We start from the raw sequence: 12,701 nt of genomic DNA, 5'->3' as shown, positions 1-12,701 counted from the left end.
GATGGGGAAAGAAACAAGTTGTAAAAACTTAGTAACAACTGATAGCGCACATGGTGAGGTGGAGGGTATGGGAGGAACAATCATGATGACAGTGTTTGCCTTTCACTATTGGGACCAAAATTCGGAGCCTGTCATCCAATGTAACTTCAATTTTTAATGATTTTCCGTATTCATTTTGCTTTGATGGTTTTTTTTTTCCGCGTTATCCGGTCTTCTTCCCTTCAAAAAAACCATCACTCCAAATTCCAAATCGACCTATAATCAGTGGAAGAAGACCCACTCTTTTCCCCCTATTTTTCTATTCTCGTGGCGATAAAAAGGCAATGACTTGAAAGTCCCGTCACAGAGGAATGTGGCACCGCAAGTGAAAACAGGTTCCTCAACGTCTTGGGTCGAGACGTAGTGACCTATTGAATGGCATGTACACAGGGGTTTGTTGTTGGATTTAAGGTTTGTGCTAATCCAGGATTAAAACTTGAACAAAGTTCTGACTTGTCATCACTGACAGAGTATGTTAGGCCTATGTAACGAGAGTTTTAATTCTAGTGTTAGGCAAAACTGAAAACTGAAACAAAACGTAAAGAAAAAATATATCTGCAAACCAACAAATTTTAAAGATCGGTTTTGAAACATGCCGACCCAGGACTCCAGATTAAGGTCTGGGTTCTAGTCTTAGTCAGTTCGTGGTGTTATGATCATGGGGGTGAACACTTTAGTCAAACAGTGCCTCTCACCTCCCTGGAAAGGAAATCACTACATGCTGACGTTAGGCCATGATTGAATAGCATTCATGCTAGAGAAACTAGAGTTCCATCTTAAACAGGGGCGGAACTTTATAATTTGCAAAGATTCTGCATCTAAAAGTCGTCATTAATAACAAACTACTTTGGAATATTACTTTTTGGAGATCTTCTCATTCGGGAGTTGCAAAAGATCAAGATCTATCGTACTAACCTGCCTTTCGCAAACAAGAGAAGTATGCCAAACTACAAAGTATGTGCAGTCATTTTCAGATACGAAAACAGGCTTCCCCAAGTCTTGGCTGCCATGACTTGGACTACACACGAACTGAATAATCGTCTCGCGATTTTTCTTCACATGATGGCATGGATCTCCCCCGCTCAAGTTTAAATATAGTATCCCATCATCAAAGTGGAGGCGCCTGTTGGAGATTCCTGCATTGTATGTCTGTTGCCCTACTTGACAAACGCCAGATTTTGCTACGCAACCTGCAATAAGCAAATAAACGAAAATTATCTGCAACACACCTCAAAATAATCAAGAGTATGTCTCGACTGCAGTTGTCTTAAGTTCAAATTCTATTTTCGGCTTTTTCCCATAATTATCCATTACCATTAAAAAAAAAAAAACCAACAGAAAATTAAATTTTGACCTCAGGGGAAATTGACCAACAACACGTGAAATTCAACTACGTGACGTAGCCACTGTGTTGTTCTTCGCAGCCCTTGTTCAGTCATGTCACGCCATGCATTCGAACGGTTAAACAAACAACCAATGAGAAAGAGGATGTTCCTAATCTGATATCGCACGTAACCAAGCACCAGAAGATTATAGTATATCATGGTATTCAGAGAGGTTTAAGCGCCATAAAGAATCGGATTTTCTCTTTGCAAAATCATGTATTCGTTGTAGTTCAACTAAGTTTGTCTATGTAACATTTTACTGCAATTTGAATTTCATTTTCTAAAAGAAGAAGAATTATACATGACATGTACTTCACCATGTCGGAAATTCTTTGGTATGCTTTAAAAGCTCGTTGCAAATAACCTCTCGAAGTAAAGGATCCACAAGAATTGTTCAGGCAAAGTTGGCGACATCTCGGTTGGTACGTTGTTCTGTCTGACCAATGATTACTTCATGACGGGGCATTCGACACACGGAATATGTACGAGAGCTGAACAGCGCTATAACAAAGCTACAATGTTCCTACACATACAATACCTTTCGGAGGTTTCACTAAAGGTCCACAAACATTCAACTTGTACTTGTAATCACGCTTGTCTGCCATTTCGTAGTCACTAACTTTGTTCCTTAGTCGGTTCAGATCGAACAAGACCTCAGTATAGGGGTTGACTGCAGTACAATTGTCATATGTAATCTCTTTTTTATCATTCACCGGGCATGCTTCACTTGTGGTCCACAGGAAATTATACTCACAAGTTTGTGCGTTATAGTTTATGAACACCGGCAAACCTCCCTTAAAATAAAAGGAAAATAAAAGCAACTAAGTGAATCTACCACTGCAACAGCCGAGACCTTTGCCATTCTTAAAATGTAAGCATGATATCACAGAGCTGAAAATAACTGTTGGTCATCGGACAACATCCACAAAATCTTTACTGTTCGGACAAACGTTTTAACCAGATAATAAGAAAATGGAGACTTTGTTGGATAGAAAGGCGATTTACGGGTAACCTTGACTCTAAAAGGAAACCTTGGAAAATATACAAAAAGATAATAATGATAGAGTGACATATAAATAGCCTAAAAGCCTCTGATATTTTTTTTTTCCTGACCAGTCCTTTACAGAGAAAAAATTATCAGCATCCCTTCCCCTTCCAACATAACAGTTTCAGGGACGAGTGAAGTTTGCCACACTGAGCTCATGGTCAAACCACCTCAATAATGATAGTTGATGAAGAGTTCACCGCTCTGCTTATATACAGCAACCTGTCTAGGCCTTAGTACCGCTGACCGGCTCAGAAAGGAGCCGGCCATGTTGCTTTGTTTTTACGAACGTTCTCTAGACGTCGTGGAACATGACAGAGCTGAATAACGAAATGCTACGTCACAGGTATGAGGTCAATAACGCGGGCTCAAGCGCACGAGGTTTAAAATTCGGCGAAATTTGCGGGGAAAAAAGGGCTGGGATTTAAAAACCGGGGCATTTTGTTATCGTTGAAGTTATTTTCCTATTTCCAGTGTTTTTAAGGAAAAAAATTATTTTTTTAAAATTATTAAAGAGGTGTACAAAGTTTTTGGAGGTTGTTCTGTAAAAGAAAAGCGGCAACGGAAACAACGCCTCAAAGCAATAGAGTGGAAATCAACCATGTAAGCGACTCGAGAGCCCGTTTTCCGCGCCAAAGTCTACTGCATGCGCAGACGATATTCTGCTCCGTCGTGGAACATTATTTGCGTATATTTTTAGGTAAGTACGCTTATTACTGTCGCAGCCAGCTATCAGGTCATTGCTTAGGCGTCGCCATGCCAGCTAATTTAGTCCGTTAGAGCTAACGTAACTGTGTCTGTGTACTGTTTGCAGGACTCCTTCATCGCTTTAGATCATTAAACAAACCAAAACGAGGAAGTTGTTTCTTCAGTTGAAGCTCAGAAAGTTAACTTGATAAACGCGCAAATTTCGCACATACAGAAAACACAGGGAATGTACAAAGAATGAAAAGTTTCATGTTAATACCTCTCTTTCTCCACAGATCATCAGTATGTGTGTAGAATATTTTTTCCCGTTTCCGCAGTTGCCACCTTCCTCATAATCTAAGTAAATATTATCTTCTCTCTTCCTAGGTCCGTGCCTTATGGTTCCAAGGTTATAGTATGTTCCACTAAAAGGAAACAAAAGGATTCAATTCTTAAAATCAAATGTAAGCGACTTAGCTGAGTGGTTTAGAGTGTTTAATGTGAACCTGGAGGACGCGGGTTGTTTTCTGTAACCCATCTCTTCTAACTTTAGAACCTACTGCTTAATATGTGTGTGCCAAACTGAGATTATGAAATTGGAAATCAAATTTGACGAAAATTCTTGAGAATCTCCCCCAATCCCGTCCCCCCAATTCTATTAAAGACCTGAAGATCAACAGAAAAAGGTGAATTGCTTAAGATTACTTGAGTTCTATAGAGAGAACAATACCTTGGTCTCATTAGACCCAAATGGTAGATTCTTTACCCTAATTCGGACCAAAAGGGATGGAAGGCGATTTCTTCGATGCCACATCAATGTGGCTTACATGAGGGAATTCCCTCACAAAGGAGCACGGCAATTAAGCGAACGTGTGTATCAAAACATACTTGACGATGTGAAAAGTTGGCACCAAGCAAAATATCCAATACTTTAACCCTTTGACTCCTTAGGGTGACCAGCATCTAGTTTCTCCTGACACTATCACCCATGAATCACACATTAGGGCCAAGAGAATCAAGGAAATCATCAACAACTAAAAGAACCTTGATTGTTAAACAAATTCTCCTTGTCAGCACCTTGGCAAATGTATGAAAAACATTATGGAGAATATGCATACTGATGTTAGGGTGTAAAGGGTTAATATGAAGATGTCTGAGCATACGTACCCTTGGACCTTACAAACACCTGAGGTCGGGGGGCAATGTGCGGCAGCACCTTTCAATAACACTGTACGACAGACATTTATGAAAAAAGAAACACCATCCAAATTTGGACCCGTGACTTTTGCCCTCCAGTTTCCATCACTCTTGGACAGCGAGGAGAAGTCATACTGATTGTCAGTATCTTTCTCTTCATCTCGAATACTACACTGCAAACTGATCATCGGCCTACAAACAAATGGTGTCTGCCAATGACAGTCATATGTGTTGCTCTTTTTTTCGCAGGTCGGGCCTGTATCAAGCCCTAACGCTTGTTGGTTACATTCAAAGGTGATGTTTATAGCTGGGTTTTCTCCGTATGTTGTTTGTATTTGACCATTGTAGTAAGTGAGATTCTTGTTCAATACAACTTTTTCAACTTTCTTTGTTCCTGTTTTAAGACATTCCAAAACATAGTCAATCAATATTTCAACACTTTCACCAAGACAGCTGTGAAATAAATATAGGAGCATTTTAACATGTACATCCTAAAATTAATAATTATCATCCACAATTGAGTGACAACTCAAAGCACAAAATACGCGACAGTACTGCGCTATGGACGGAGATCGAAGGAATAAAAAAACTGCAATAAACGATCCAAACTTTGCTTTGTGTACGTCCTTCAGGCTTCAGAGAGAAACATATTTTTGCTAGTCGTAAAGGACTCTCAATAGCTTCGTTTGGGAAGTTTTTGTCTTTCGCGCGCCCTTGTGCGACCGACACGATCCTAAGATAATGCATGTAGATTTAGCCAAGCCTAAAAGCGGAGCTCGCATTTTTTTTCCGCACGTCTCAACACCTTGCCCCGGCCAGGACTAGAACCCGAGTCGTCCGACTCGGAGCCCAGTGCACTGACCACTGGACAAAGCCGTGGCGTTGGTGTGCCCGCGGTACAGTTGACCACGCATGTTAAAAGTAGCACTTTGTACGGTCATACGGTCGTACATCCAAATTTTTTCAGCTTGATGGGTTACTACTATTTTGCATAATTATGGGGCTACGCAAGCTCCGCTATAATAATCAGTAGAGTATACATGTACAATTCTGTCTCACCAATAATGCACGCTCCAACTGTCTCTCCGTGGCATTCCTTTGGGCCTCCCACCAACTTATTGCAGACATTTAAAATAATCCTTTCACCAGGGGCTCCACCTCTGACACTAACATTGTAGTCTTTTGTTTTGTTATAGAGCACAGATAAATCAAACATGTAGCCATACTGTTTGTCCTCTACTTTGCAGTCATAACCAATCTCTTTTGTCAATGGACAAGCACTGGGTGTTTCCCAAGAAAATAGGTACTCACACTCTGGAGATTCAGCCATGAAGATAGGAGAGCCCTAAAATGAATAAAAATTGAACTGGCTTTACTTTAACAGGATGGTAATCAATGGAACTACGAAAAGGGCACTAACAGTTCCTTTGAGTATAGCAATTTTGTTACGCCTTTCCTTTAGAACATGAATGAAAAGCTGTCATAGAACGTTTTCCACTAATTTTGCAACAGAAGATTTATTGTAAAATTATGAAAATTTATCGATAAATTTTGCAATAGCTAATGAATAAACTCTCACTCTTTTCATGTCCATAACCTTACCGTTCGCTTTGAGCACGAAAAAACAATTCTTAGACTCCTGCTGAACTGATTCTTGTGACAAGGAGTTCCACCAGAATATTGTAAGGACAGCTCTCCTTTGCTTGTGATCTGTGGATTGCTTTGGACATATCCCAAGTTGAATCCTTTCTTCTGACTGTGATCGATCTGACAACCGCCTATAGGTCCACCTGGACATTTCAGGGCTTCTCCAGATGGATTCACAGCACGACAAACATTGATGAAGTAGTGAAGGTGTTTGTTCTCTTCTCGGGTATCAACTGCTTCCCAGTTTCCTTCAAATGATATATCAATTGGGGATCAATATCAGTATCTGGGCAAATGCCCACCTACCCCTCCCTTAACCCAACATTAACCTCAAATTGTTGTCAATTGACTGTTGTTGAGTTAGGGGAGGGGCAGGTGGGCAGTTGCCCAGTTACTGATATTGATCCTCAATTGGTTTCTTGTCATCAATTCACATAAATTTATGAAATAGTAACTCACCATTTAAAAAATATCTAAAAAGATTTGATGCATTCCCTCATGCAAGTTTACTCTCTAGAAAAGTGGCCCATTCAACCAGAACGTATTCCTGTCGCTATCTGTAGCATGAAGTGACTCGAGGAATTGCCCCACCCTCCCCCCCCCCAACCCTAATGGGATGCCAGCAGTCCATTTCAGGCTACCTCTTCCAATAGCATTTTTCCAGGCTTCCTTAAAAGTTTACCGCGACCCATTTACACTCCTGGGTGGAGAGAGGCACTGGAAGAGTATCAAGCGTCGTGCCTTACCCTCAGCCCTCTCCCCAAAGGAACTACCAATCCCCCTGGATAGGATACCAGTCCATCGCAGGTTGGAAGTTCACATTACACTCCTGGGTGGAGAGAGGCACTGGAAAAGTATCAAGCGTCGTGCCTTACCCTCAGCCCTCTCCCCAGAGGAGCTACCAATCCCCCTGGATTGGATACCAGTTCATCACAGGTTACCTCTTTTGACTCTTTTAACAGGCTTCTCTGGAAGTTCACGTTACACTCCAGGGTGGAGAGAGGCACTAGGAAGAGTATCAACAATTGTGCCCCACCCTCACTCTGCCTCATTTTGCAAATTTTTGTCGTAGGAAAGTACACGATGCATTTTATGACTGAGGCAAAAAATGCAAAAGCCCTCGAAATGAACCCCACAAAACATTAATGTCACTGTTCATGATAGCCAAAGAACCTCACCAGAAGTCAGCCCTAAGGGACTGAGGTCATATTCTACACCACCATCCGACACCAAACACTGCACAGCTGACGCAGAACAAACCAGTGATGTTTGAAAGTCAAAGAAGTACTTGTTTCCCCCCCGCTCAGAGAAAGTAGGCTCTCCAAAAGGCTTGTTTGAGTCACAGTAGAACCTGATGTGAACTTCTCTCTGTTCCCCAGTGCTTTCAAAATTGTCCCCTTCACTAGTTGTCATGGGGAAAAAAAAGAGGAAGGAAGTATTCATTAGCTCTAATTGTAATATAATCAAGGGAAAAAGGTTATGCAATTTTGAAGTATGCAATATTGAAGAAATGTAAAATAGTTTCCGTGTTTACATAGCCTGATGCAAACACGCGGGAGGTTGGGAGAACACGAGATAAGCGTAGGAAACCACGACGCGAAGCGGAGTGGTTTCCAGCTTATCGAGTGTTCTCCCAACCTCCCAAGTGTTTACATCAGGCTATGTAAACACGGAAACCATTTTACATTTCTTTTATAAAATAACTAATGAAAGAGGAACGAAAACCGTGTTTACATACGCTCATGTAAAATGGTTATGGCCAATCAGAGCGCGCGTACTATTTGAAATATTTTATAAAATACAATTGCTACTTATTAGTGCCGGTAGCATCCAGGCAAACTTCTGTAGTAGCGGAAGAAATCTTACAAACCATACATGAAGATGAACACGAAATGATTTTCGTTTTTCACACAAGCCACACAGGCAAACTACTGGAGTAAATTGGAGCTTCTGTCGAATAAAGTGACCAGGAAAATTGCTTCTTATTTCCATCGGGTTAGGATACAAATGTGTTACAAACGTCACATTTTCAAAATAAAATTCCCTCAGGGAAGAAAATGACAAATCTAGAAAGAAAATTTTTCCCGATGAAATCTTTATGATTGTACACTCAGTGAAATTATTTTATCTCTTGGCTGATACTCTGGTTAATTGTGTCCCTGAGCCAGTTCCAAGATATTTGTATTACTGAATTATTACTTTCTCTCCAACTCAACTAAACGCCATACTTTTGTACTCGTTAAAGCAAGTAGAATTCCACTTGTTACCTGTATATAAGAGTAACGATTTCACCCTTGTAATAAAGGGTCCTGCTTTTCTTCCCAAGAGCAATTTTCTTGCCATTTTTCTTAATCAGACAGGCACCAATGTCCTCACGATCGCCACAAGTTTTTGCAGGCAATGCACCACAGACGTTAAGTTGAAAAGTTGCTTGTTCGTTGTTTTCAGTCATATTTCCGCTGTACATAACAACATTGTTCTTCTTCGTTAATGGTATAAGATTGAAGATTGTGTCAGACTTGGGGTCACTCACAGTACATTTGCTGCCTTGAACGTTTTCTATTGGACAACCTGCCGCTGTTTTCCAGTGAAATATGTAAGTGCAACCATCATCATCAATTTTAATAAATTCAGGAGATGAGCTCTGAGGAGAAAAACCAAATAGACATTAGGGATCTCCTCATATCTGATTACAAGGACATGAAATATTTTTCACCCAGTCTATTCATTCTTGTATTCACAAGCGCAGTAGCTGAAACTAACGTCAAGGCCAAATTGAGGAATATTGACTAAAAGCTAGCAACTCGATGAGAGCTTCCAAAATTATTTTTTGCATCAATAATTGAGACCTTCGCGATGATTATTTGTATTTCATTGTTTTTCAAAAAATACAACGTATCTGCTACTATAAATTATGTAACTATACAAAACATAGCACAATATAAAATTATGATCACACTGCCATTTCACATAATCCTCACATTATCTTTTTTAGTGTGTATTTGTCAATTGAAAGATCGTCATGGTTTCTAGTGTCTTAAGATTGGAATACAAAGGCTAGCCTATCTTTTCATGAATACACTTTTGTTTTTCTCGTTCATTTTAGTCAGTAATCATACTTGAAAATAACTAATCAGGCTCTCACATCACAGTCATCCGATCCGATCTTGTTAAACAGTTGCATCATTACAGACCAGGTTGGACTCCACACAGTCCTAATACGGTTACACGTATATGTACTCTGACCCATTGGAAGGCCTCTGTCTTTAGCCTCTCCAACATTACCAGAAAGGGGAGCTTTTTACAGTGTTAGACCAATCACATTTAGAGAAATGACGGCAGCTCCACTTTCAAAAAGCCTTCTGGTCTGTAACTCCACCATCTTAACAGCTTACTTTCTTTATACCCTTTTTCTTCTTGCATGAATAACATTTAAGGATGTCAATTGCACAAAATTTGAACAAGCTCACCCCTTCTCCTTTTTCACAAAGGAAAGTGATTTTTGTCTGGTATTTCCTGTCTTTACATTTGTCTCCATCAGTGTACGTAATTACGACATTGTTAACTCCTTCAGTGGGTGGGTTTGATACAGAACCTGGAAGTAAAACATAATAATCTTTTTACAAATCCAGGTATAAAGAGAATGTCAAATAAAAATGAAAATTAGAAGGGATAAAATACTTCCAACTAGTTCCAAATAGTTCCAACTGCATCTATAATATTAAACCCTTTACATCCTAACATAAGTATGAATTAATTCTCCACACTGTTCTCTAGACATTTTATGATGTGCGGACAAGGAGAATTTGTTGAACAATCAAAAGTTTTTATTGTCTGTGATCATTTCCTTCACTCTCCAGACCTTTATGTTTGATTCAGAAATTAGATGTTAAAAGGATTAACAGAGAAACTGCTAAACAATGAGTTTGACTAATGATCGTGGGTTGTGAGTACAAGTCGTGGGTGTTGGTAAAAGTCGTGTTGGTAATAGTTAATAATTAATGGTTAATAATAATAACATTTATAGTACTACTACTAATAATAATTTATTGTCGAGTATAGATTTTTTGGTACAAATTAGTCGAATGAATTATTTATTACTTATCTGTAAGTGTATCAATGAAATAGTAGTCTCACCGAGCTGATGCGATGATATTGGAATAAACAATAATATTTTACAATTTGCAGGAGCCTATTACTGGCTTCTAACAGTTGGAGAGGGGTTGTTTAATTTGTATGCATTATGTCATGTTAATTATGTCAACTTAGACCATAATTAAGGGTGGTAAAGGGAAGGGGGTCCAAGACCACTTTTCACGAAAAATAAAATGACCATTCACGTTTCACGCAAGATGAAATAGCCATTTCACGAAACGAAGATAAAAGGTGTTAAATTACCTGTTGGAATAAAGAGACCTGGGGCTCAGAATGATGATTAGCTAGACACAGTCATATTTCTAGACGTGGTCTTGTTTTGAGACGCTTACTGGATAATTTTTTTAAAGGAAGAGAAACAATAACGGTTCAAGTAACGTTTCGCGAAAAAAAAACCCAGTCGCTTCGCAATTTCCATAAAAAAGGCGATTCACCGTTCACGGCTGAGTAACCAAATCGCGTTTCGCCAAAAAAAAACCGTTCCCCTCTACAATAATAACAATAATTAATTATTGGTAGAAGTGCTATTGATAATATCATTAAATATTAACAATAAACCATTAATTGCTAACTATTACCGACAGGACTTATTACCACACCAACACCCACGCCACCCACGCCCCACCCACGCCCACGTGGTCAAACTCCTAAACAATACACTACACATTATTTCATAATTAATCATAGGGAATTAGATTACTATCGGGTTTTAATCTTGTTACCATCTGTAGACTTATTAGAGCAAGACCACTAAGCTGAGGTGAGCTCTGGTATGTAAGATGTAGCCGGTCAAAATGACTACATTGGTTTGATTTTTGACTTCCTTTTCTAACAGACTCTTACTTCATTGAAAAACTCTACACAACTCACCCAAGTTGGTAACCTTTTCGTTTTCTTTCAGGCAGACAGCTGCTGTTCCACTACAGCCTGGTACAAGATTCAGTGAACGGCAAACATTGATGTAAAACTTTCCATTTGCACCATATGCTGCCTCCCAGTTGTCTGAAGTTCTCACCAAACTTGTCAAGTCATACTGAGCAACATCTGTCCTAGCAACACATTCGACAACCTGCAAAGGGATGCAGAAAATAGTTTTGTTAAGGTGTGACACATTTGATTTCAGTTCAAAGAGGTAACAATTTTCAGTAAAACAAAAATCTTTAAAGAGCTATCATCAATCAACTGACCTTTGCTGGACAGGCATATTTTGTAAACCACATGAAGTTATAGATACAGTGATTCTCCTTCTCAAACTCTGGAACTCCTACTCCATTGTTAACTGCTGACTGATTACAGAGGAAGGTTATGTGGGTTTTACGAGAAACTCCATTATGGCACTTTTCTCCATTATGGTAGGTCAGATTTAACATTCCATCATAATAATACAAATTTTTGTTTTGCAGACCCAGTGTAAAGTTGTGCTTGGAAGATGGTTGTGTAATCTGGCACGAGGAAACATTTGCACCAACACAGCCCATTTGACTGCTCCCTCCACACACCTGTGGTTAAAGCAAAATGGACACATTGTCAGTACAAAATGGTCAGAAGGTAAAGGTTAGTACACTTACAATCCATGAGGGGTACGATGGCCTTACACCGCATTCCCAGTCTGATCTAGGATTTCCAGCAAGGGGAGGCAATGTGTCTCAGTCAACAATTTTCAGAGGGAAATAATCAACCCCCACTATTAGCAGCCTTTATTCACTGGTGCTCGGGAACTTCAGGAAATTTAGCCTTTTACGTACATCTAATTCCCTTGACCATTCTCACCCACCCAGTTGAGTCATTTCATATCCATTCTCATAAATTATATTCAATGTTAAATAAGTTTTACATAAGGTCAGTTTCTTATGTTATATAGCAATATTATCTGCATTAAATAATTTTTGTTTATGTGGTGTCCAATTTTGACACGCAACCACTGAATGAAGGAAAGTCAAAAGTATAAATAAGAGAAAGGTCTAATAAAAATATCACACTTATCTTTTGCCGGGCAATAATTTAGTTGTTTCTTTTAAGAAGGTCACAAGTATACACAAAATATATATTTTTTTGTATCATAATTGCTTGATTCCACTAATTTGTCTAAGCAACAATTGACACAGCAGGTGAGGTATTTTGACAAGTGGAAACTGGATTGAATTGTCTCATTTTAAGTACAAATTAGGTGCATTTGAAAACTGCATAGTTGAATTTACGCAGTAGAAATAAATATTATTATAATGTTATTACAAATCTCCTGGGCATGAAATGACTGCAAGTAAGAAACAAATGACCATAGATTGCATATGAAGGCTAAGTTGGGTGTTTCTCACCTTCAATCGGTACTTGTATTGTGAATTTATATTATTCACAGCTGTGACAAAGTCCTTTTGGCCCCAAGTTTTTTTGGCCAAAGGAGTAAGGTCAAATACATAACCAGCATCTTTATCTTCCACTCTGCAGTCCTGGCCAACATTCAAACCCAATGAACATGCCGCAGCTGGTAATATCATGGAATAAACAAAAAACAGTAAATTATTGTAAGTAGTTGTAATCATATCATT

General features: G+C 39.1%; 1 protein-coding gene across 1 annotated transcript in view; it reads right to left on the bottom strand.

The window, feature by feature from the left end:
* The window catches only part of LOC131793604 (cation-independent mannose-6-phosphate receptor), a 31,856-nt gene that overhangs the window by 12,319 nt on the left and 6,836 nt on the right, over window positions 1-12,701 (bottom strand). Inside the window, exons 7-18 of the mRNA XM_059111031.2 lie at window positions 12,471-12,637; window positions 11,343-11,654; window positions 11,026-11,224; window positions 9,471-9,595; window positions 8,268-8,644; window positions 7,179-7,402; window positions 5,956-6,248; window positions 5,413-5,698; window positions 4,324-4,747; window positions 3,437-3,581; window positions 1,963-2,218; window positions 955-1,229 (exon numbers count right to left, since the gene is read on the bottom strand). Of these exons, the coding sequence (XP_058967014.2) occupies window positions 955-1,229; window positions 1,963-2,218; window positions 3,437-3,581; window positions 4,324-4,747; window positions 5,413-5,698; window positions 5,956-6,248; window positions 7,179-7,402; window positions 8,268-8,644; window positions 9,471-9,595; window positions 11,026-11,224; window positions 11,343-11,654; window positions 12,471-12,637 (3,083 nt within the window). The remainder of the gene's footprint in view (window positions 1-954; window positions 1,230-1,962; window positions 2,219-3,436; window positions 3,582-4,323; window positions 4,748-5,412; window positions 5,699-5,955; window positions 6,249-7,178; window positions 7,403-8,267; window positions 8,645-9,470; window positions 9,596-11,025; window positions 11,225-11,342; window positions 11,655-12,470; window positions 12,638-12,701) is intronic.

Source organism: Pocillopora verrucosa, chromosome 9, assembly GCF_036669915.1.
Source record: "Pocillopora verrucosa isolate sample1 chromosome 9, ASM3666991v2, whole genome shotgun sequence".
In the NCBI taxonomy this organism is placed as follows: domain Eukaryota; kingdom Metazoa; phylum Cnidaria; class Anthozoa; order Scleractinia; family Pocilloporidae; genus Pocillopora; species Pocillopora verrucosa.
Note: the sequence above shows the minus strand (reverse complement) of the source record. Positions and strands in the feature narration are given on the sequence as shown.